Genomic DNA, 27233 nt, shown 5'->3' with positions numbered 1-27233 from the left:
AAAACATTTTGATACAGATTTTTTATGTAGTAGATATAAGAGTAATTTAATCCAATTAACGAAATGGTGTGTATATAAAAATAAATCAATGAATTATTGTTTTTATGAAATATAAATAATAATGTGGATTTTCAAAGAAAAAGGATAATAAGTGTTGAATTTTAGAATATATAGAAACATTTATAATGATATAAAATAGTGCATATATTATTCTGAATAATTAATCAATGCGAATTTTCAATGAAATAGGATAATGTGTGTTAAATTTTAAAATATATGGAAACTGTTTAATCAACTACATGTTTAATCAACTAGTAGTGTTCCTTAAAAAAACTTTTGTTAAACAGATTTGAAAAAAAAGAGAAGAATATATGGTTTTAGACCTAAATACTTATATGGTTTCCAACATAATACCACTGCTAATGTGTCCAATATATATTTGCATAGTCCAAATGCATGTGCAAAGCTGCAAAACAGATTAAATTACCATTGTGAAGCCAAAAAGGATTTAGCAAATGAGGATTAAGCCTATTAGCACTGTTATGTGGTGTGTGTGAATGAAATAAAAGAAAGTGCTAGTTGAAAAACATACTTATTAATGTCTAATTTAAAAAAAGTGTATTAAAAAATATAATATGAATTACTGCATGAATCTAAAATAGTTCCTCGACTAATTGTGTAGATTTTAAATAATAAAATTAGTGCAACCTAAAAACAGAAATAAATAAAAATCGATTTTTATAGACTGCGAAAAATAATATCATAGAAAACATAAACCTTTGAAGCACAACATAAATAAATATGACTATAGGATTCTTGAGAGTCCAAAAAGTTTAATAAAAGAATAGCTCAACAAGTTCAAAAATATGCTTAAAAGAAAATATTATCTTAAAAGAGAGGACAGGACATATAATGTGTCTGTGTACTGGTGAAACTTTTAAAATCTAAAAAAGGAAACAGGGCAAATATATTAAAACATTTCAAAATTTGAATCAAATCCTGGAAAATAATACAAACTTTTGAAAATCCCTTTTGACAGATATTCACAATATAATGAGTTTCAACATTATGAAGGAATATCAGGATAGAATAAATACTTTCAAAGATTAAAAAAATAAACAGTAAGAACTAGACCAAAGAAGAACCTAATTTTAATTGTAACCCAAAAAATTTCCTCTCCAATGATTTTAATTGTATTTATATCCTGTCGATCGGACAGATGTAGCATCATTGGTGGATCCTTCTATATATAAATCGACTACAATTAAACCAAACAAAAGTCATTCGGCAATCCATGCAAAATTTCATGTCAATCGTGCTGGTATAGGGACTTCAGTGTATAATTTTTCCAAAAATAGGACAAAATTATATGAAAAATTAAAGAAGGAGAAAATAAATTGACCAAATGGTGTTGTTTTTTGTAACTAAAGAAAATACTGTTTGACGGCGGGCATGATTGCCGGTCACTGAAACATCCGAATCTCAAAATTCCGAAGCAATTAGAAAGAGTAGATATCTATGGCCTGAACTAGGATTATTGACTTCGCTCGAAAATTAGAAAAATTACGGACATAGGAAAATTATTTTTTGGAAAGTCGACTATTTAAAAAAAACTAGGTGGAAAATAAGGAAGATATTGAGCGATTACTAGTTCATACCAAATCTATGTAGGTAGATGCAGAATAACGTGTTAATATTTGGAACCGATTGGATTAATAGTTTTTGTTTTGAGAAAAAAAAACGCGTTTAAAGTATTGAGAATCACTCATGCCGCACTAAGTACACCGGTCAAAAATAAAAAGGAGTTATATAATTTGAATGAAATTTTGCACAAGAGTTTATTATAAGAAAGCAAGTGAAAAAATTGGATAGATCGGACCAAAACTTGGTATACCTCCTATATAATGGAAAATGCACACTTTAGCCCTATAATGAAAATATATATTTAAATGGTCTTGAAATTTGCAATCTTTTGGCATATAATAAGTTTAGTTATAATTAGGCCTATAAGCAATTGACGAAAAAATGGAAAGATCGGACCAAGATTTGGCATACTTCCCATATAATGGGTCATTACAAATTCGCTCTTTTTTGGCCTACAAAAATCAATAATGTTCAGTTAAATTCGATGAAAAATTGCAGTTGCAATTGGTATGAAGACAATACCGAGTGTTAAAATATAGTTCTTGGTCCACGTTTGATATACATTAGTCACTACAGACATTACAGATTTATGATTTATCAGATTTTCAGAACAAACATCAGTATTATATAATATAAAACTCAAATCCAACAAAATTAGGGCGAAACTTTTTTCTACTCCACTATTTTCAAAATGCCGTCGGTTGATGCTGACAAAATCAGCCTTTTCCGGGACATCAATCCACGGTGAATTTGTTCACTCTTCCGTTTAAAGGACTCGCAGCGAATTTTTTCGCATTTCCCTCTTCCCTTATTCTGAATCAAGTTCGAAAGCGAAAAAATCCGCTTTGAGGTAAAATTAGTTATTTTGGATTACAGGGAATGGGAGAATGTGATGACATTTTGTGGGAAAAAATTTTCGCTAATAGATTTAAAGGGAGCTGAATACAAAAATATAAGTATTAAATATTTGTATGCGAAATATCTACACAATATTCTAGGACGATTATCAATATTATAAATGGTTGTATGCATATGTTTTAACTCAAAAACAACAAATAAAATGCCATTGGAAATCCTTGATAACGATGCATGCACAACCAAATATTGCCACGGAATGTATAAAGACAAATAAAGCAAAATGAAGACATTTTGTGCGAGGATCTGTCTCTCCAGAAAAAAAAATATTAAAAATTAACCACATAGCCAAATTTGTCTGATGAGCCGCTCAACAGTGGAATTATGAAAGAACAATAATAAAGCTACAAAAAATATTTGTTTCTTTTTTTTATCGTGTGCATTATTTGAAGGACGAAATAAAAGAGGAGGAGCATATCATAAAAAATTGGCCACTTTAAGAATTTGGAGAGATAAGATATTGAAATTAAATAAAAAGACATACAATTATGAAGTGAAATAATAAACTGTGGATTAATTTATTTCAATCGCAGATTTCTTCCCATTATTCGTTGTGTCTTTGACATGGTTCAATGCGGTTTTTGCCATCATAAAAAATGTTCTGTTATTTGAAATCTGTTGTAGTTGTTCCACCAAATTGCATCAAAACAATAATAAACTGTTTCACATGCCGTTGTATGTTGCCATATTTTCAAACTTTAATTTATTTTCTTTCAATTACAAAGCAGTTTTACAGCGAATTCACATTTATATTGTTATACACTTTAAATAACAATGAATAGTAACACTTTTTTTTAAATCAATAAATAAAATATTTGATTACACCTTCAACTACAATATGGCAAAACGATTCTTTTTTCAACCACCATTTTCGAATCCATATCTCGCATTTTTTGTTTCTTCCTATTCACTCAGAATAAGGCGAGAATGTGAAAGCGAAACTTTTTTTCACAGGCGAGATCTCTCCCTAGTGAATAGTCAGAATAACTCTGAATATATCGGCCATATTTTTATGAGCAGTTGAGATTTTCACTTGAAATTTTAAGGAGACATTCTTGAGAATAGTTCAAATTAAATAAAATCATAAACATCGATTTTTTGAAACCGAGAATGGGGGCAGGGCTTATATTATTATCCAAGTGGATACCTTCTCATGGTCCCTGATAATGACTATGATACCCAGATTAAAATGGTGTGATTTCAGAAATTTTCTAGTCTCTAACAACTTCACAATCTTACCGAATTCGTCATCCTTATGGTATTCATTCTGTTAGCAGCAATTGTTTGTACATTTTACGATGATTGAAGAGTATTATTGTGGAATATTTAGACCTTCCAACTCCTTGGTAATTTCCTTCAACTTTAAACACATTACAACATACCGATAGTTGTATATTTTAATCGTCCTTTTATACTTTACCCTATCCTATCCTATAAATTATGATTAAATGTCGGTTTTGTATGAAATATTTTCAATTCAAAGTTAGTATAACCAATTGATAGATGATTTTTATAATACGATAATCATTATATGCATATCATTAGGAAACAATAAAATTTACTAATTATATGAAAAAAATTATCAATGGATCACGCTCCAGAAGAACTTAAAATCTAATATAATTATGAAATACTTTAAAGTGTCGACCACTAGTTAGTTTAATTAAAAAAATATTAAAAATATTAATCATAAAAATATTCAAAAATTAAAATTGATTTGATTTAAATGTCTAAAAACTTCTCCCATTCGCTTCTAGGAATTCTTTTTTAAATTTGGTTACGTCTTTTTGATTGTAACCCTATTAATAATGATATGGATGTCCCTGGCACGGGGTCTACATTATAATCATCGTGAAATGGAAGATACACGATACCCGCCATGTGCCTATAACGCACTATGTACGTGTTCGAAGTCATCAACAGATTTGGGAATAGTACATTGTAAAAATGTGCCATTTCCTGCACTGCCACGAATGGTGAATCAGTCGAAGGTAAGACAAAAATAGTTTTTCCCTAGAAATATAAAAATATACATATGTATATTTATTTTCTGTAATACTATATAATTTCAATATCCTAATAATTTTGTATTACAACAAAGGTTTTTATGCTGCACATGGAAAATACGGGGTTACGAGAAATCGAACCCTATTTTCTGCAATCAACAGGTGAGGCTTATTCGCAGAATTATTTTTTTACTTGTATATTCCAATTAATCAATTCCCTTAGGCATGTACCGTTTAAAAATATCGGGAAATCATTTAACCGAAGTACCAGATGATGCGTTTACCGGACTGGAACGGTCACTGTGGGAACTAATACTGCCACAAAATGATCTGGTGGAAATACCATCGAAATCATTTCGACATTTACAAAAACTTCGCCATCTAGATTTGAGTCACAATCACATTACACACATACAACACGATTCATTCCGGGGGCTGGAGGATTCATTGCAAACGCTGCTGTTGGGTGACAACTGTATATCGACATTGCAACCGCATAGCTTTTCCGGTCTTTTAATATTGGAAACATTGGATTTGAGTGGCAATAATTTATTTGAAATTGATCCTAATGTCTTTGTGGATGGTATGCCGAGATTAATGAAATTGTTATTAACGGATAATATACTCTCGGAGATACCGTATGATGCCTTGGGTCCGTTGAAAAGTTTACGTACCCTAGACATATCACACAATGTGATATGGTCGTTGAGCGGCAATGAAACGTATGAGATCAAGGCCAACGCAAAGCTTAATTTGGACAATTTACATTTGGAATATAATAATATTAGTATGTTGCCACCAAATTCATTTAAATATTTTGAAATTGTTAATCGAACGTTTTTGGATGGTAATCCAATACACACGATGAAGGTGAGTGGAACTTAGGAAAAATGTTTTTTTTATATTTTTCATTTGTTTTTTTATTAAATTTAGGACGATGCCTTCAAACCCGCCAAAATTCGTGAAATTTATATGCGTTACTGCGGTTTAACGGAAATTTCACCCATGGCATTTGACAGTTTAACGAGCAGCTTACAGATTCTGGATCTTTCGGGAAATAATCTGACACATTTACATCACAAGCTATTCAATAAATTTGATGTCTTGAGGTAAGTATAGAGAATTGAATCCGTAGGAATCTAAGAGGGGCACATTTTGAGTTCTTGGTGCATCATTTACTTAAAATCGGGTAAAAATATATATGAGAGCTATATCCAAATCTGAACCGATTTCAACAAAACTTGGCACATGTTAGGCTTTACTAATTTCAGTACGTTGTGCAAAATTTTGTGTCAATCGGCCTAACTTTGGGTCTTTGGTCCACCATTTACTTAAAATCGGACGGAACTATATATGAGAGCTATATCGAAATCTTAACCGATGTTCCCACACCTTAGCACACATCATTCTACAATGAATTCAGTACGCTATGCCAAATTTCGTTCCAATCGAAGGATATATATGGATTTTTCCCAATTTCAATAAGGTTCGTCCTTGGGCCAAATAAATGAGCTGTACCAAATTTCATCCAATTCGGATGATAAATGCGACCTGTACTTTGTTTACAATTTAACATGGACACACGAACATGCATAAATCGACTCAGAGAGTGATTCTATGCATAGTCTCAAAGGTTACCATGGGTCTATCTCGTTTCCTTTTGCTTGTTACAAATATATGCACATAGACATAATACCCTGTACCACAGAGTTGTGAATCATCAAAATGGTTCCTTCGTATAATTTAATAAATTACATTGTATTCACTAATTACGAAACACTCGACATTTGCCATTTTCAAAAATATCCTATATTCTATAGGTTTTGTTCATAATTCAAATTAAATAAATAGCAGCACTTAAAAGATTATTGAACTGTAGGCGTAGGATTTAAGGGACGGTCACGTTACCATTCATTGTTCTAACATTCGAAATGTACACCCGGTGAAAATCATCGAAATAAGTCTAGAGTGTTTTTCACGTTGTTTGAAATCTGCATGAATGCATTCATGTTTGTGTGTATGTGTAAAATCCAATATTTATTATTTGCAAATTCGTACATTGGCCTGTGAATGTGTCTACTCTATGTGCAGGGTAGGACAGTATTTTTGTTCGTCTATTGTCTTTTTCTTTATAAGCCGATTTCATCACTTAGCCATTTAGAGACATCGAATGTTCTTCGAAGGTGTATGTATTGGCGGAACGTGAAAACGAGCCATTCACTTGAAATATATGTAAATATGTATTAAATAAGAGGTATGTAACTTTTGTATGGGACCGGTATGCTGGCATTGTTGAATGTTGTTTTACCACCACCACCACTTGCCATCACCATTCAATCACGTTTTCTATTTTCCCTCTTTTTTTCTAGCCAACTTATGTATGGCTTCTTGTCGTGGACCTAGAATTGTACATTATTAGCCTTTTTGCGAACAATTGTTAAATTTAATTTTGCCGGTTATTGAGACTAATTTAATGCCTGGGTGGCTAATGAAACTGGGTTGGATTAGTCCAAATACATACTGTTAATGGTAGACTGAGGGATGGATGTGTGTATGGGCTTTGAAACAAAACATATTGGGAACATTGATATAGCCAATGTTTATACCTCTAAAATATTAAAAAATCCTACAAATACCTAAAATATCAGAAATCGATAAAATAAAACCCATTCGGTTGGAAATGTTTTCAATTTACCGGTAGTCCCTTATAACAGTGGGATCCCCTTGGAATTTTTCTTTACAAAAATCCACGCTTATAACTGTGGAATCCCCTTGGAAATTTTCTTTACAATAATCCACGCTTATAACTGTGGAATCCGCTTGGAATTTTTCTTTAAAAATCCACTCTGATAACTGGGGAACCACCTTGGAATTTTTCTTTAAAAAATAAGTCAAGTAGTCTCTTGAAAATATTCTTTAAAAAAATTCACGCCCATAGGTCAACTAGTCTCTTGAACATATTCTTTAAAAAACTGAAAAAATTGCCCACAAAATACATTTCAAAATTTGTATTTTCCCATATTTAAAAAAATATTTTTTTCCATTTCCTTTCAGAGTCATAAGTATGCGTGATAATAAAATCAAAATAGAACAACCAATGGAAACCTTTAATGCCATGCAATATACGTTACTAAAATTGGATTTAAGCGGCGATCAGAATGATCCAACCAATCTACAAACATTACGCAAGTAAGTTCAATATTTCCCCCATGCACTATCAAAAATGTTTTTTATTCATTTGTAAAAAGTATGACCAGAATGAGGAATATGCGCTCACTGTCAATGTCACGGATGAGTGCCACATCAATAGGACCGGATGATTTTAAAGATTTCGGTGTGGAATTAGAAGATTTACAAATAGTACGGGCTAGCTTGAGTAATATACAGGCGCATGCATTCAAGCATGTACGGGGACTGAAACGTTTGGATTTCAGTGAGAATAGTATCCAGAGTATTGAGAATGATGCATTTGATGAGGTTAGTATTAAACAAAATAGATTTAAGATCTTATTGGCTGAATACTTTAATTTCATTTGATTTTAGATTGGCCATTCCCTGATTTCGTTAAAAATTGCCCATGGCTTTTCGGGTACCGCACTGCCGGCTGAACCTTTACGCCATTTGACGTCGCTGCAAGAATTGGATATGAGCAATAATAAAATACAAAGTATGAGTGATACGAGTTTCCATTTTCTGAAAAATCTACGTCTATTGGAATTGCACGACAATCGCATCGAACAGGTTATGAAGGGAACATTTCAGGTAATGGAATTAAATTAATCAAATTAATAATAATACAAAATGTATTTCTGTTTGTATTTCCAGGGTGATATTCATTCTAAACTTGAAGAGATTTCATTTCGTTTCAATCACATGACTCAAATATCCCAGCATACATTCTTCGACTTAGAGGTATGAATTTCCCAAACCCCAAAATTGTTCAAATATGTTATCATGATGTATTTATTTCCATATTAGGCTCTAAGAAAACTACATTTGGACGATAACAAAATCGAGCGGGTTGAGCGTCGCGCCTTTATGAATCTAGACGAACTGGAACATTTAAGTTTGCGTGGAAATAAACTTAATAACCTTGCTGAAGAATCGTTTCAAGTAAGTGGGGGAAATAAAACAAAACAATATTGAGAATATACTTAGTATCTTCAAAATATTAAAAAAAACACGATATGGTTCCCTGAAAATATTATTTTATAAATACACGCGAAATTATTTAGTAAAAATCCAACCCAAAGTCAGTCTCTTAAAAAATTCATAGTATCAGTCAGAAAATCCCTTTAAAATATTCTCTTAAGGGAACCCCACCCATTCTCGATTTTAATTTTTCAAGATTCTCAATGGGCTGGTAAATCAATACCAATGCTTGTTAAGGTTTGTAACTTTGCACATATATATTTGAAGATTTATCCTAGTTCATACGAAAGCTATACACTCACAGAGAAACGTGTAAAAATTTGGAATCGATTAGGTTATTAGTTTTTGAGTTATCGTGCCCGCTGACACAATAAATCGGCTATATCTTCAAGAATTCTTGAGATTTTCACTTGAAATTTTGTAGAGACATTCTTGAATTAGTGTAGAATCGAATTAAACCAAAAAATTTTGACCCCGAGAATGGGGGGGGGTCCCTTAAATATCCAGCCTTATAGGTCAGACAATCTCTTTAAAGTAATCTTTAAAAAATGTAGTCTGTTGAAAATATTATTAAAAAATCCTCGCTTGTAGCTCAGATAACCCCTTGAAAGTATTCTTCTACAAACCAACGCTTATAAGTCAGATAGTCCCTTGAAATTATTCATTATAAAAATCACAATAATATATCAGGTTTAAGTGTAAGATAGTCCCTTAAAATATTATTAAAAAAAACTATGCTTCATGGTTCGATAGTCCCTTGAAATTATTCTTTAAAACTCCACGCTTATAGGTCAGACAATCCCTTAAAGTCCCAAGATAGTCCATTGAAAATATTGTTTAACACTAGAAAGACTGGAATCTTGTATATACCTAAATCGCCTAAAATCGGTCAAAATGACCTCATTCTGAAAGAATTTTTATTGTGTAAAGGAATTTTTTTTAACTTATTTTTTAATATTTTTTACATTATTTACAATCATAAAAACAATCATAAAAGAACGTGGTCAAAATGTTCGAAAAAGAGTAAATGTTTACTCTAATAGTGAACTCGACTAGAAATATAAAATTTATTTTTCCCGATTTGGGTGTTCGTTTGTGTTTCTAGAGTAGGAAACGGTTTTCGATGTTGTTGTACTGATCTGGCCATATTTGATTATTTAATATTTCATAAGAGGTCAAAATGACAGATTTTAGGCACTGTAGGTATAGCACATGTGAATACGGGGAATGAAAGAGGGGAGGAAGCAGTTACTATGATTAATAAACGTAGTTCTATGTGACATAAAAAGTCACCAAATTTTAAAAAGCTGTGACATAATTTACACAATTGTTTTTGTACTTGAAATTGAAAAACGGTCAAAATGACGGCTTTCGGCAATCTAGTGTTAAAAAATACGCGTCTATAGCCAAGATAGTCCATTGAAAATATTGTTTAAAAAATACGCGCCTATACCCAAGATAGTCCATTGAAAATATTGTTTAAAAAATACGCGCCTATAGCCAAGATAGTCCATTGAAAATATTGTTTAAAAAATACGCGCCTATAGCCAATATAGTCCATTTAAAATATTGTTTAAAAAATCCACGCATATAGCCAAGATAGTCCATTGAAAATATTGTTTAAAAAATCCACGCCTATAGCCAAAATAGCCCATTGAAAATATTCTTTAAAAAATCCACGCCTATAGCCAAGATAGTCTCTTGAAACCAGTAAGGAAAGCCCAGTCCGACTTTACTATATGATACCCTTCACCACTTTGGGAATCCATTTTTTCAAAACTTAGCACGCATCATTATGGACCTAATTTAGTACACTATGCCCAATTTCGTACAAATCGAAAGGCATATAGGGACTTTGATATCCCTTTTACCTTAAATCGGACGAAACTCTATACGGAAGCTATATCTAAATCTGAACCGGTTTTCACGAAACTTAACACACATCATTCTGAACGTAATTCAGTAGGCTATGCTAAATTTCCCATTTCCCATTCTTTAAAAATCCACGATAAAGTCCTTTGAAAATATGTCTAAATAATTGAAAATATTCTTTAAAAATCCACTCTTCTAGGTCAGATAGTTCTTTCAAAATACTTTCAAAGAAAAAAATACTTTCCCTTAGAACTATTCTTTAAACAATCTACGCCTTTAACACAGATAGTCTTTTGAAAATATTATTAAAAAATCTATGTAGGTCTTGGTCAGATGGTCCAAAAATGTAATTAAAAAAAATAAATAAAAATATGTCAAGTTCAGACGTGCCGAACTTTTTATACCCTTCACCATGAGGTTGACATTCAAAATATCTAAAATTCCAGGAAAAAAACGTATGTTATGGACCTTGAATATACAGAAAAAGGTGCGAGAAAAATATGTTATAAATTCTCATAATACCGAATAGTGGGTCTATACCAAAACGGGGATCGATGTTAATAATTTAAAAATCGGCGCCCTGTCACTTCATCCCACATAATCAATATGGACGACAGATACTAATAAACGTTAACAAATAGTCTGCGCCCATTTTACTATTCTAGGCAGATTTTAATTTTGTCATCGTGTTTTCATTACAAAAATAATTTCTTCCCATTTTAAATATAATTGCACAAATATATACAGTGAGTGTAATAAGTATTTTGCCTCAATACAAATTTGACAAAATTCCAATGTATACGACTAATACCAGCATAATAAAGATGTAAAATGAATTCTGTATGATGGGATATGTTTGTGGACATATTTAGATCTTATCTCTGCAAGAATCACTGCGAAAGTCCTATTGGTCTCGAAGATATCGGCCATAATCTATACCTACCCAAAAATGTGTATCACAAAAAAGTATTTTGCTTTTTATTATTATTTTAGAAAAAATCATTACATAGCACACGCGTTGTCTTTTTATAGTTACCATTGCGGATAACCACATACTATAAGCAATTTAGCGACGATTTCAATAAACCACGGCATTTTTTCGCGAATATTTTGTCACATTTACGTTCAATACATTCTCCAGCAATATTTCATTTAATATTTGTTAATTTCTCGTTCTAATCGCGGCTTCAAAACATCCCAAATATGTTTAGAATAATAAAAAGGAGGTTTTAGAAAATATAACGCGAGGACAGGACCTTAAAAACTATTAAAACCAAAATCCGACAAACAAATTACTTTAAAAAATATCGCGAAACCTCATTTTTCTGACTTCGAAAACTTTAATGTCAATTAATATTGACCTAGAAACCTATATATGAGATGAAAATAGTAATAATGATGTCAGATTTAAAGATATGAACAGATCTAAAACGTCAGAAATTACAAAACAGTACATGAAGTGGGAGAAAACACCATTCTTGGTCAAATCTTATTGCCTTTTGAAAAACTGTTGTAGTTGGTGACGAATGCGCATTCAATATTTCATATCCGATTAACATCATCAGTTGCGAATAAAATGCAGCAGGGAATAACCTGGTCGATCTATATGTTTTCGAAATAAGATGTATTTCTATTGCCACAAAACCGTTAATATCTTTCAATCTGACCTCCCTTTTGCTATTTTTATCACTTATATTGGTTCATAGATCAGTATTAATGGACCATACAGTTTTCGAAGTCTGAAAAATGGGGTTTCGCGTTATTTTTTTTAAATAATTTGTTTGTCGGATTTTGGTTTTAAAAGTTTTTAAGGTCCTGTCATCGCGTTATATTTTCTAAACCTCCTTTTTATTATTCTAAACATATTTGGGATGTTTTGAAGCCGCGACAACTATATTTAATACTCTCATTTTGAGATTAGGACGAGAAATTAACAAATATTAAATGAAATATTGCTGGAGAATGTATTGGACGTAAATGTGAGAAAATATTTGCGAAAAAATGCCGTGGTTTATTGGAATCGTCGCCAAATCGCTTAAAGTATATGGTTACTCGCAATGGTAACTATAAAAAGACAAAGCGTGTTTTATGTAATGATTTTTTCTAGAATAATAATAAAAAGCAAAATACTTTTTTGTGATACACATTTTTGGGTAGGTATAGATTATGGCCGATATCTTCGAGACCAATAGGACTTTCGCAGTGAATCTTGCAGAAATAAGATCTAAACATGTCCACAAACATATTCCATCACACATAATTCAACTAACATCTTTAGTATGCTGGCTTTTGACGTATATATTGGAATTTTTTTCAAATTCGTATTGAGGCAAAATACTTATTACACTCACTGTATTTTGTTTTTAAAATACACATTTTTTTCGAGATTGACTTAAATAAATAAAATGTATTTACGTATATATTGTTCTTATGTATTCTACGATTTAAATCTCTTTTGGAAAATAAAAAAACTAAAATTTAATTCAAATTTAATCACTTATATTATGAACGAACATAGCATGCATATTATATTCTTTCGATGTGCTAAATGTCTCATGACAAATAAAACATGTCCATTGATTACGGAATTCGGCAGATGCGTTAATATCGTCGTCAATCGGTTCCGATTTAACACTAACTTGTAAAGATTCCAAATCTTCTTTGAGGGTTGGGAATAACAATTCAGAGTCATCGTCATTTTCATAGGAGGACGTTTTCGTGTGTTGACTCATATTTCGCCATGTGGAAGTAGAACTTTTGTTGCTCATCGACGACTCGGTATGTCTTGGTATGTGGTGTCTAGTTTGAATACTGGTTGATGCTGGTCTATTATATGATGGTTTTGACTTTGACGGATACAATGTCTTGTCTTGAGCAATTCTAAATGATATTGGTACCGTTGGTGGTGGTTGTGCTGGCGGTGTATGCTTTTTCATACTATTCGATGATTGCGGAAAATCAGGCAAGATTGATTTTTTATTTGCTTCACGTCTGCTCAGCATTTCCGGTATGTTGTGAATACGCATGTGAGAATTACTGGATCGATAATTTGAAAATACTTTGTGGCATATATTGCATGAGAAACTGCCATCGGGATTTTTTGTTGAACTCTGTTTGAGGAATAAATACATTTTTTAGTATAACTTTTTCCAATAAAATGATATTTTAATTTTTTATATTACCTTACGATCTTTGTAGTAGTATCTCTTCTTTTTACGTGGAGGTGGATTTGTACGCCCGGACATAGAACTGTTGCTATTATTATTATTTGTATATTGCGTTAATTTCCATTGTGATGATGGAGCCTGGGCAAATGATGCAGTTTTTTGTTGTGAGGGCGCAGAACGATTTATATAGAATTGTTTCATAACGGAACGAAAACTAACACCATGTACCGAGGGCAAATGTTCCCTGAGTACTTTCGGTGAATGTGGAAACTCTTTGCCACATATAAAACAATAGTAATAACAATCACTGTTCGACCAATGTTGTAAAATACTTTTATTATCCCTGAAAACTTGCCAACAATTCAGGCAACGAATGTGCTTTTCATTATTTACCGTAATAAGACGTCCACGTCTTGCATTTTTTGGTAGAAGACGTTTTTCAAATAGTTTGCAACTTGATATATTTAAATGCTCCACTTGATGTTCGGCAAGTTGTTTGTGATCGGAAAATGTCAAATCACAATATGGACAAGATATAAGTTCGGGATCGTCATCCATTGATTCAATTGAACAATGGGCGGATCTATTTTCACTTTGTGCCACTTTAATACGTTTGATCGTGCATCCATTTTGTTCCAATTTTGATTGGATATTTTGTACTACCTTATCGTTAGAGGATTTTTCTGATTTTTCCGTTTTTATATTCTCCTCGGCAATTAGGAGATCTTCACTCGAGGGAAATGTTAATACCTTTATGGGAGTATTTTGATTGATGTCAACATTATAGGATGCCTTAATATACACTTTTGTTGACCGCGATGAGTTCTGGAAGAAAAGTAAAAGAAATGGGTTATCATTGAAATGATATCTTTCTATTTGCACGAAATTTTGCATAGGGCAGTGAATTGAGTCTAGAATGATTCGTGTCAATTTTTGAGAAAAACGGTTCAGATTTAGACATAGCTCCCATATATTATCGTCCTATTTAAGGTAAATGGGGCACCAAAATCCCTATATCATTCGATTTGCACGAAATGTTGCATAGTGTACTGAATTAGGTCCAGAATGATGTGTGCTAAGTTCCTTGAAAATCGGTCTAGATTTAGATATAGCTCCCGTATATAGTTTCGTCCGATTTTATGTAAATGGTGCACCAAAGTACCTATATATCTTTCGATTGGACGAAATTTCACATAGCGTACTGAATTAGGTCCAGAATGATGTGTGTCAAGCTTCGAGAAAAACGGTTCATATTTAGATATAGCTCCCGTATATAGTTCCATCCGATTTTATGTAAATGGTGCACCAAAGTTCCTATATATCCTTCGATTTGCACGAAAATTGGCATAGGTTACTGAATTAGGTCCAGAATGACGTGTGTCAAGTTTGGAGAAAATCTATATATAGCTCCCATATATTTAGATATAGTTCGTCCTATTTTATGTAAATGGTGCACAAAAGCTCCTATATATCTTTCGATTTGTACGAAGTTATTCATTGTGTACTGAATTAGGTCCAGAATGACGTGTGTCAAGTTTCGAGAAAATCGGGTCAGATTTAAATATAGCTCCCATATATATTTTCGTCCTATTTTATGTAAATGGATCACAAAAGTCCCTAAATATCTTTCGATTTGCATGAAATTTTGCATAGGGTACTGAAAGGAGTCTAGAAAGACGTGTGTCCAGTTTCGACAAAATCGGTTCAGATTTAGTAAATGATGCAACAAAGTCCCTAAATCTTTCGATTTACACGAATTTTGGCATAGCGTACTGAATTGAGTCTAGAATGATGGGTGCTAAGTTTCGTGAAAATCGGTTCAGATATAGATATATATCCCATGTATATTTTCACCCGATTTTATGTATGCACTTATGATACATAGCTAGGCCGATTGACACAGCGTACTGAAATTAATATAATTTAATCTCTGGCAAGTTTCTTTGAAATCTGTTCAGATATGGATATAGCATAGCTTCCATATATAATTTCGACCAATTAATGTTAATTGTATACCAAGTAATCAATGGATGTCTGATTGATATTACATTTTTAACAGTCAAGCAAAATTTACAAAATTTAGAATATGTTGCAAAATAGCATGTGTTGGGATTGATGTTAGTCGGTTTACTTATAGATAAAGATCACATATTTAGGTTCGTTCAATTTCATGTCAATGTTCCTTGGAAAAGGCGGCGTCTGTTAGGATACACAGTCTGACTTTACTACCTTCCTTACTGGTATTTATTTATTTTCTAAACTTCTTAATATGCATTAAAATCATAACAATATTTCGAAAGGTATATTTTCCATTCTTTCGATACGATATTACGGTCTAATTGGACATTATAGGCAACTATTTCTTATACAGACAAACGTATATAGGTATTTAGTGTTTAATTTCAATATTACCTCAATTTCATTTAATATACGAAAATATTCATGGTGCGGTTCCTCACATCTCAACATATTCAATAGTTTCTTTTGATGTCTCAAGACTTCCTGTATGTCTCGATACAATGCATATACATTGTCAATGCATTTGGGGCATATGTGTTGCGGCAGTGGATCATTTTCGTATATCTATTGAAAAGGGAGAGCAAAAAAGACGAAACATAAATAAATCACAGAATTAATTTAAATTAAGCGCCAAATTAAAAATAACCTACCTCCTCCCCTTCTTCAAAACTTACCACAAATGGATAAACTGTTGATATTTTACTTAGTAAATCATCTATTCCTGGTCTATCCGATTTTGATGACGACGAGGTTGAGGATGACGATGGTGGTGGTGTTTTCTTAGCCGAGAAAATGTCCACATTTTCTTTATTTTCACACCCACAAAAACGGCACATACCACCACCACTATTTATGGAACGATTATTGGCCATTGTGGAGTTATATTTTTTGTTATTCATACTGCCCTGGAAGCAGTATTTTTTCCAAATTTTTATTTTTTCTTCTATGAATTCGTAGTTTGTGTATATTTATAAATACAAATCCTTTGATGTGGTGTTGTTGTACGCAAAAGTATCTTTTTTCTTCTTCTTCTTGAAAAACAACAACAACAACCACAACAAAAATATACCGAATACAATACAAGAATCTGTCAAACATAACAGCTGCTATCAAAACAAAGAGCGAACTTGTGAGGTAAATGTTTCTCTTAGTGGGAATTTTGTTCTCTTTAAATGCTTTAGCTTTTAATTTATACGGCGTTAAGTTGTGTTGGCATGGCTTTGAAAGAAGTCAAGGATGAAAGGCCGTTAAATTTAAGATTCGTTTAATTATATAAAAAATACAATTAAATTAAAATTCTAATAAAATAGTTTGAGAAAATAAAGAAGAAGAAGAGTACATATATGTAGGTATTTTTAAATAAATTTACGCCTGTGGGTCCTTGTAAAAATTATTCTTTATTACAAACCACGCCTGTGGATGCTTGGAAAAATTATTCTTTATTACAAACCACGCCTGTGGTTCCTTGGAAAAATAAATTTTTAATAAATTTACGCCTGTGGTTCCTTGGAAAAATAAATTTTTAATAAATTTACGCCTGTGGGTTCTTGGAAAAAATATACTTTAATAAATTTACGCCTGTGGGTTCTTGGAAAAAATATACTTTAATAAATTTACGCCTGTGGGTCCTTGGAAAAAATATATAGTTTAATAAATTTACGCCTGTGGATGCTTGGAAAATTTATTGTTTATTACAAACCACGCCTGTTGATGCTTGGAAAAATTATTCTGTATTACAAACCACGCCTGTAGATGCTTGGAAAAATTATTCTTTATTACAAACCACGCCTGTGGGCCCTTGAAAAAATCGTCTTTAATAAATCCACGCCTTAGATGGACCCTTGAAAAAATATTGTTTAATAAATCCACGCCTTAGATGGACCCTTGAAAAAATATTGTTTAATAAATCCACGCCTTAAATGGACCCTTGAAAAAATATTGTTTAATATATAGTTAATATATAGTTTAATAAATTTACGCCTGTGGATGCTTGGAAAAATTATTCTGTATTACAAACCACGCCTGTAGATGCTTGGAAAAATTATTCTTTATTACAAACCACGCCTGTGGGCCCTTGAAAAAATCGTCTTTAATAAATCCACGCCTTAGATGGACCCTTGAAAAAATATTGTTTAATAAATCCACGCCTTAGATGGACCCTTGAAAAAATATTGTTTATTAAATCCACGCCTTAGATGGACCCTTGAAAAAATATTGTTTAATAAATCCACGCCTTAGATGGACCCTTGAAAAAATATTGTTTAATAAATCCACGTCTTAGATGGACCCTTGAAAAAATATTGTTTAATAAATCCACGCCTTAAATGGACCCTTGAAAAAATATTGTTTAATATATAGTTAATATATAGTTTAATAAATTTACGCCTGTGGATGCTAGGAAAAATTATTCTGTATTACAAACCACGCCTGTAGATGCTTGGAAAAATTATTCTTTATTACAAACCACGCCTGTGGGCCCTTGAAAAAATCGTCTTTAATAAATCCACGCCTTAGATGGACCCTTGAAAAAATATTGTTTAATAAATCCACGCCTTAGATGGACCCTTGAAAAAATATTGTTTATTAAATCCACGCCTTAGATGGACCCTTGAAAAAATATTGTTTAATAAATCCACGCCTTAGATGGACCCTTGAAAAAATATTGTTTAATAAATCCACGCCTTAGATGGACCCTTGAAAAAATATTCTTTTATAAATCCACGCCTTAGATGGACCCTTGAAAAAATATTCTTTTATAAATCCACGCCTTAGATGGACCCTTGAAAAAATATTCTTTTATAAATCCACGCCTTAGATGGACCCTTGAAAAATATTCTTTAATAAATCCACGCCTTAGATGGACCCTGGAAAAAATATTCTTTAATAAATCCACGCCTTAGATGGACCCTTGAAAAAATATTCTTTAATAAATCCACGCCTTAGATGGACCCTTGAAAAAATATTCTTTAATAAATCCACGCCTTAGATGGACCCTTGAAAAAGTATTCTTTAATAAATCCAGGCCTTAGATGGACCGTTGAAAAAATATTCTTTAATAAAAAAATTCTTTAAAAAAAATATTCTTTAAATATTTTTCTTTACTAAATCCACATCCTTTTATATCTTTACAGAATTTACCAAAATTGGAGATTCTCGATATGGCTTTCAATATGTTGCCAAATTTCAATTTTGACTATTTCGATCAGGTGAGTACAGAAGTCGGAATATATTGGGTACATTTTATTCATTGTAATCTCGTTGTTTAATAGGTTGGAACGTTATCAAATTTAAATGTGAATGTTAGTCATAATCAAATTAAAATGTTAATGCACAATTCATCTTGGGTCGGTAGAGGTGATCATGGTAAGTGAAAAAAATTGTAAAAACTCTATTTATTTTCTAACATTTCATTATATTTTTAGGCTCAATGTATCATTCGAATATCAAAATCTTAGATTTATCACACAATAATATCTCGATAATATATCCGGGATATTTTCGACCCGCCGAAAGTTCATTAACACATTTACATTTGGGTTATAATGCCTTGATGGTGAGTTGTAGCCATAAAATATGATAGATAATAGTTTTTGTTTTTATCATTCCCTCCGATTTCAGAATGTCACACGTGATGTCTTTGGAAATATGCCACACCTGCAATGGCTGGATATATCACATAATTATATACGTGAAATTGATTTTGATGCCTTTAAAAATACCAAAGAATTACAGGTATGACCATTTATCATCCATTTTCATATCATGGACATTACAAATAATCTCTGAACATTTATTCAATTTCAGTTAATCTATTTCCATTACAATCATTTGACTGATATACCTCAAGAAGTTTTTAAACCCATACGAGCATTACGAGTTGTAGATTTTTCTCATAATCATTTACGTGGCTTGCCGGATAATTTATTCTATAATGGTGGTATGGAGAAGTAAGTATTCGGATCCGATAACAGGCCTATTTTATTCTGGGAAAGACTCCAGAGCACCATATTATAGCAATAGATTTTTCTGCAATTGAGTTCTCGGGCGGAGCCAATTTGCTAAAAGAAATTTGGGACTATATAAATAGGTGCACCTATTTATTTAGTCTTCCTTAAAAATGCCATGACAATATGTGTAGGATACAACTTAGTTAGTAGATAGTCCTTGTAAAAATATTATTTAGATAGTCCTTGTAAAGATATTATATAAAAATCCACGCCTATACCATAGATAGTCCATATAAAAATTGTATTAAAAAATCCACGCCTATACCATAGATAGTCCATATAAAAATTGTATTAAAAAATCCACGCCTATAATCTAGATTTCCATTGCAAACATTTTATTTAAAAATCCACGCCTATAATCTAGATTTCCATTGCAAACATTTTATTTACAAATCCACGCCTATAATCTAGATTTCCATAATCTAGATTTCCATTGCAAACATTTTATTTAAAAATCCACGCCTATAATCTAGATTTCCATTGCAAACATTTTATTTACAAATCCACGCCTATAATCTAGATTTCCATTGCAAACATTTTATTTAAAAATCCACGCCTATAATCTAGATTTCCATTGTAAACATTTTATTTAAAAATCCACGCCTATACCCTAGACAGTCCTTGTAAAAATATAATCTTTGAAAATCCACGCCAAATATAGTTCTTGAACGACATAGATAGTCCTTGAAATTATAATCTTTGAAACTTTACGCCAAAGATAGTCCTCGACAATTTAATCCTTTCAAAATCCACGCCTTAGATAGTCCTTGAAAAAATAAAAATTAAAAATGCAAACCTTAGATAGTCCTTGAAAAAATTATTCTTTGAAAATCAACGACTTAAATAGTCCCTAAATAATAATTTAAATCCTTAGTCCTTAGAGAGCCATTGAAAAAATTAAATCCTTAGTCCTTAAAAGCTTTTAAAAAATTATTCTTTGAAAATCCACGCTTAGCTAGCCCTTCAAAAAAAAAATAAATTCTTCGTCCTTGAAATAGTTATTCTTTAAAAATCCACACCTTATATTCCTCGGAAAAAATATATTTTAATTATCCCTATTCTCATTAAGAAGCTTTCCTCTAAGACCCCTTTGACCTTAGATAGCCCTTGAAATTATTTTTTTACAAAACCTTAGTCCTTAGATAGCCCTTGAAAAAATATTTTTTTTTACAAAACCTTAGTCCTTAGATACCCTTGAAAAAAATATTTTTTTTTTTTTACAAATCTTAGTCCATAGATAGACCTTGAAAAAATGTATTTTTTAAAAATCCTTAGTCCATAGAAAGACTTTAAAAAGAGTTATTTTTTAATAAAAATCCCTATAAAAAAATAATCTTTAAAAATCCACGCCTTAAATAGTCCTTGTAAATATATTATTTAAAAAATCCACGCTTTAGTCCTTAAAAAATATTCCTGAATATTTTTATACCCTACACCACACTATGGTACAGGGTATTATGTCTTTGTGCACATGTTTGTAACAGGTAAAAGGAATCGAGATAGACCCATGGTTCCGTCCGTCCATGTATTTTTGTGAACAAAGAACACGTCGCATTTATGATCCGATTTGGATGAAATTTGGCGCAAGGCACTTATTTGGCCCAAGGACGAACTCTATTTCAGAAATTAGCTCCCATATATATTTTCGTCCGATTTAATGTAAACGGAATATCATTCGATTTGCACGAAATTTGGCACAGCGTATATAGCTTTAGAATGATGTGTATTAAGTTTCCCATATATATCTATATTTTCGTCGATTTGTACGTCCCTATAAATTTTGCACAGCGTAATGAATTAGGTCTAGATTGATGTGTGTCAAGTTTCCTGAAAATCGGGTCAAATTTGCATATAGCTCCCATATATATTTTCGTTCGATTTAAGGGGACCCCCCCATTCTCGGGGTCAAAAATTTTGTTGATATAATTCGAATCTACACTAATTAATGTCCGTACAAAAAATTTTTTTGTGAATGGCGGGCACGATAACTCAACAACTAATAACCCAATCGATTTCAAATTTTTACACGTTTCTCTGTGAGTGTATAGCTATCGTATGAAGTAGTATAAAGCCAATCGGTAAAGATCTTCCTTATTATACCCTTCACCACACTGTGGTACAGGGTATTATGTCTTTGTGCATATGTTTGTAACAGGCAAAAGGAAACGAGGTAGACACATGGTTCCTTTTGAGAATATGCATAGAATCACTTTCTGAGTCGATTTATGCATTCCGTCCGTTCGTATCATATTCTCCTTTTGAGAATATGCATAGAATCACTTTCTGAGTCGATTTATGCATGTCCGTCCGTTCGTCCGTCCGTCCGTCTGTCTATCCATGTTAAATTGTAAACAAAGTACAGGTCGCATTTATGATCCGAATTGGATGAAATTTGGCATAGGTCACTTATTCGGCCCAAGGACGAACCCTATTGAAATTGGAAAAAATCGGTTCATATTTAGATATAGCTCCCATATATATATATTTAACCTATTTAATATAAACGGTCCCTATATATCTTTCGATTTGCACGAAATTTGGTACAGCCTAATCATTTAGGCCAAGAGTGATGTCTGCCAAGTTTCGAGAAAATAGGTCCAGATTTAGATATAGCTCCCATATATAGTTTCGTCCGATTTCATGTAAATGGTGCACCAAAGTCCCTATATATCCTTCGACTTGCACGAAATTAGGCATAACGTACTGAATTAAGCCTAGAGTGATGTCTGCCAAGTTTCGAGAAAATCGGTCCAGATTTCTATATAGCTCCCACATATATAGCTCACATATTTTAAGTAATTGACGCACCAAGGAACCAATAGGAACAAAACGTTCTGAAATTAGTATAACCTAACCTGTGACAAGTTTGCTTGAAATCTCTTAATATTTGGATAGAGCTTCCATATATATTATATACTTCAAGTAAATTGGGCATCAAACTCCTCATGTTAGTCAGATTGACATCAAATTTTGCACAACGTACAAAATTGAGCACAGAACTACGTAGTTGCGTTTTCTAGAAGTACGGATATAGCCCAACGTATGACCTATTTATATTTGTTTGAAGTCGATTTACATACTTTATGGATATATCTAGGTAGATTCACATTTAGATAAATATCACATATATTATTTCATCCAATTTCATGTTAATAGTCCTGTTTAATATACCCATAGTGGTGAAGGATATCATATAGTCGGCCCCGTCCGACTTTACTACTTTCCTTACTGGTTTAACTTGGTTTTTGGTAAAAAATCGGCGATTTTCCAAAAATATTTTTTCAAAGTTTCACCCTTTTGTTAATTTTAGAGCGAAGTCAATAATCCTAGTTCATACGAGAGCCAGACATGTACTCTTTCTAACACCGTTGGAATTTTCGGATTCCGATTTTTCGAGTGAGGAGTTATCATGCCCGCCAAAACAATAACAAAAATGTTTTGTAAATTATTTTTCTTCTCTTTTAAATCTTCAATTATATATGTGCAAAGTTACAAACCTTAACAAGCATTGGTATTGATTTACCAGCCCATTGAAAATCTTGAAAAATTAAAATCGGGAATGGGGGGGGGGGTGTTCCCTTAAGGTAAATGGTGTACCATAGTCTCTATATGTAAATAGTGTACCAAAGTCCCTTTATATGCTTAGATCTGCACAAAATTTGGCTTAGCGTACTAAATTGAGTCTAGAATGATGAGTGGAGAGTTTCGAGAAAATCGGTCGAGATTTCGATATAGCTCCCATATATATTTTCGTTCGATTTTATGCAAATAATGCACCAACGTCCCTAGCACGAAATTTTGCACAGAGTATTGAATTAAGTCTAAAACGATGTGTGTTAAATTTCGTGGGACTCGGTTCAGATTTAGATATAGCTCCCACATATAGATAATATTTTTAACAACGCGGCGTACCGAATAGAGTGTATCAGATTTGCTAGAAATCGTTTTCCATAAATTTTCCCCATGTTACGCAGATGGCTCTAAATCTGCTCGAATGTAATGAAAGTTAGGATAGGTTGGAGAAAGAGGGAACATAGACATGCAATTGTTAGGATACATATGTACAATATACCCAAAGTGGTGAAGTGTATCATATAGTCGGCGCCGTCCGACTTTAGAACTTTCCTTACTGGTTTTATTTTTATTTGTTTGTTTTTTTTTTATTTTCCAGGTTGGACGTCTCCCACAATATGTTGCTGAAAATACCCTCATCGTCGTTGTCAAGTTTGGCAGCCCTAACATTATGTGAATTACATTTATCGAATAATTATATATCGACAATACACAGCATGGATCTGTCGAACAAATTCAGAGTGAGTTGGAGACTGTTTCTACAATAAATGATATCTATCTCCTCTTCTACTACTACTACTTGTACTTCTATTACTACTACTACTCTACTATCTCTCTTTTTCATATTCCTTAATAATGTTGAAAAATAAAATATTCAAAAAACCGAAAATACCACCAAAACCAACTAAAACCACCCCACCACCATCATCAAAATCTAAATCAAAAACTTAAATAAAAACCAAAAATTAACTTTCAAATCCTACTTAACCCACAATGTTAGCCGAATAAATATCGGGTACACTACTGCTATTTTTCTTTATTCCTATTTTCATTTTCAAAATTTATGATTTTTGGAATTTCTAATATCTCAAAATTTTATCTTACAGTCCCTGCGCTATTTGGATATTTCGTATAATTATTTACTGCGTATTGATGATGCGGTGTTTGCCACAATGCCCAAATTGGCAGTTTTGGATTTGTCCCACAATCGGGATCTCAAAGTAATGGATAAATCATTTATGGGTTTGGAGACAAGTCTCATAAAATTGGGTTTGGAAAATGTTTCGTTGAGCACCGTGCCCGAGATACGTTTACGTTATTTGCGGGAAATAAGATTGGGTTATAATGAATTGCCTTCAATACCACAGGAGTTGGCCCATAATATGTCCAATTTGAGAATGTTGGATTTATCCAATAATGATTTGACCAATGTTCCATTGATGACACAGTCACTGCCCCATTTAAGGTAACTGCTCTATACATAGATAATCGCATATATTTCTCATTCTCTTCTTCTCATCTTTGTAGAAAGTTGATGCTCTCCGGGAATCCCATCACCTCGCTGAACAACAACAGTTTCGATGGTGTCAATGAAGATCTTGAAATGTTAGACATTTCCAATTTCCGTTTGCATTATTTTGAATACGGTTGCCTGGATGCTCTGCCACATCTGCGTCAATTGAAGCTGACAGCTTACTCGCACCTGGAACATTTCAATATTCCATATTTGTTGCGGAATCATCATAATATACGTGACCTATGGATTGAGGCACCACAACCATTTACACGCATCATTAAAAAGGGTTCGGGATCGAATCAAGAAATGCAAACCGTACAAATGGGTATGCCCACAGATCTGTCACGGGAAATGGAAGGCCATCTGCCAATGAAACTGACGAATATCACATTTAGTGGGCCACAATTTTCCACGCTGAATGAGAATATTTTAAAGGTGAGTGGAGGGTAAATTTATAAATTAAAAAAATTATAATTTATAACAAAATCTATTTCAGGGCATGCAATCGCCATATTTATATATCCAATTGTTCAATACCTCCCTGATGGAGTTACCAAAGAATTTCTTCAAGAATATGGGCAGAGTTCGGAATATTTCATTGGATATTCGCTACAATAATCGGATGTTGAAGAAAATACCAAATCCAAACACGGGAACGGTGCCATATCTACCGAACAGTGTATTCTTGACGGAACTGAAAATGTCGGATACCGATTTGAATTGTGACTGTGATTTGGGGTGAGTTGCCCGAATTTCAAAAGACTACTTTTTCAAGGATTAGGATTCGTGGATTTTTAAAGATTGATTTTTTTCAAGGACTATCTAAGGCGTGGATTTTTAAAGATTGATTTTTTCAAGGACTATCTAAGGCGTGGATTTTTAAAGATTGATTTTTTCAAGGACTATCTAAGGCGTGGATTTTTAAAGATTGATTTTTTCAAGGACTATCTAAGGCGTGGATTTTTAAAGATTGATTTTTTCAAGGACTATCTAAGGCGTGGATTTTTAAAGATTGATTTTTTCAAGGACTATCTAAGGCGTGGATTTTTAAAGATTGATTTTTTCAAGGACTATCTAAGGCGTGGATTTTTAAAGATTGATTTTTTCAAGGACTATCTAAGGCGTGGATTTTTAAAGATTGATTTTTTCAAGGACTATCTAAGGCGTGGATTTTTAAAGATTGATTTTTTCAAGGACTATCTAAGGCGTGGATTTTTAAAGATTGATTTTTTCAAGGACTATCTAAGGCGTGGATTTTTAAAGATTGATTTTTTCAAGGACTATCTAAGGCGTGGATTTTTAAAGATTGATTTTTTCAAGGACTATTAATTTTTTTCATGGATAATAGGTTTGGTTCCTAACACGTTATAATTAATTTGATATTTCCAATTTCAGCTGGGTCGAATTTTGGCAACGTAAACGTCGTCAGTACATTTGTTCTTCACAAACCTGGACCGACACAATATTCCGCACATTTATGAACTCGCCTTGCCAGGTGTACGGTCGATACTCATGTGACGATCACGATGATGATTTGAGAGAGACACGATGTGACAATAAAGGCGGACAACAGCTAATGGAGGTGAATTTATTAATAAATCCTCTTCAATTCTGTTTCTAATACCCAATTTTTTATTCTCCAGTCTCTAAAAGCCGATTTGGAATGTGGCTGGGATGGCACCTCCTGTCGTGAAGCGTTCATTGTGGTGGTGTTCTCTTGCGTATTCTTGGTGTTATTTATGTGACATCTCTATTGTGTGTTCAATATAACCAAACAATTTTATGATGTTTTGGAGCAGGTCTATGGCCACAATAATTTTTAAAGTAAAAAAAAACAAAGAACGAAAGAAAGAAAAACAATACACAAAAAATAGAAAAAGAAACCAGAAAACGAATTCTTTATTGAGAAGAAAAACAAGGAGAAACCGCAGTGACTTAAGAGAACAAAAAGCGTTGTGATTCGTTTTCCCGCCGCCGCCGTCTTCATGTAGTGTTGACCTATTTTTTTGTTTGTAGCTCCTAGACCAACTATTGTAGTTTGCATATTGAACACACCCCATTCCTTAAGCAATGACGACCCAGGAACTCTCTCTATGGACTTAGCGAACATTGAAAATCATTTTTGGAAACTAAAATTTACCCCTAACATTTTGACGAACTTGCACCTATCTTTTGGACTAGAGGAATATCCATTTGGAATATCTAAAATGCGAAATTAAAAATTAATTCATAAGTTAAGATTTAATCTAATTATAACCTAAAATGTGAAAACTTAAAAATTAATTATAAATTTAAGAGAGAAAAAAATTATTTTGTAAATGTTTGAATCAAGTCCGTGTATTAAAGTTATGTTAAACTTAGT

The 27233-nt window shown here is 32.5% G+C and overlaps 1 protein-coding gene across 1 annotated transcript; it reads left to right on the top strand.

Annotated features, from left to right (window-relative positions):
* On the top strand, positions 1–26779 carry LOC133328978 (chaoptin). The gene is made up of 21 exons (XM_061537482.1): positions 1–66; positions 4317–4550; positions 4661–4727; positions 4789–5435; positions 5499–5674; positions 7620–7754; positions 7814–8042; positions 8109–8327; positions 8391–8477; positions 8544–8678; positions 18907–18981; positions 19045–19138; positions 19198–19328; positions 19394–19507; positions 19580–19722; positions 23954–24095; positions 24462–24820; positions 24883–25306; positions 25368–25609; positions 26267–26453; positions 26515–26779. The coding sequence occupies exons 1-21, from the start codon at positions 64–66 to the stop codon at positions 26614–26616; spliced, it is 3945 nt and encodes a 1314-aa protein (XP_061393466.1). The 5' UTR covers positions 1–63; the 3' UTR covers positions 26617–26779.
* The last annotated feature ends 454 nt before the right edge of the window (positions 26780–27233 follow it).

This window comes from Musca vetustissima, unplaced genomic scaffold (genome assembly GCF_032173495.1).
Source record: "Musca vetustissima isolate MV318-11 ecotype Yass unplaced genomic scaffold, APGP_CSIRO_Mvet_v1 utg16177, whole genome shotgun sequence".
NCBI lineage: Eukaryota > Metazoa > Arthropoda > Insecta > Diptera > Muscidae > Musca > Musca vetustissima.
The sequence above is the reverse complement of the archived record's forward strand: the minus strand, read 5'-3'. Positions and strand labels throughout refer to the sequence as shown.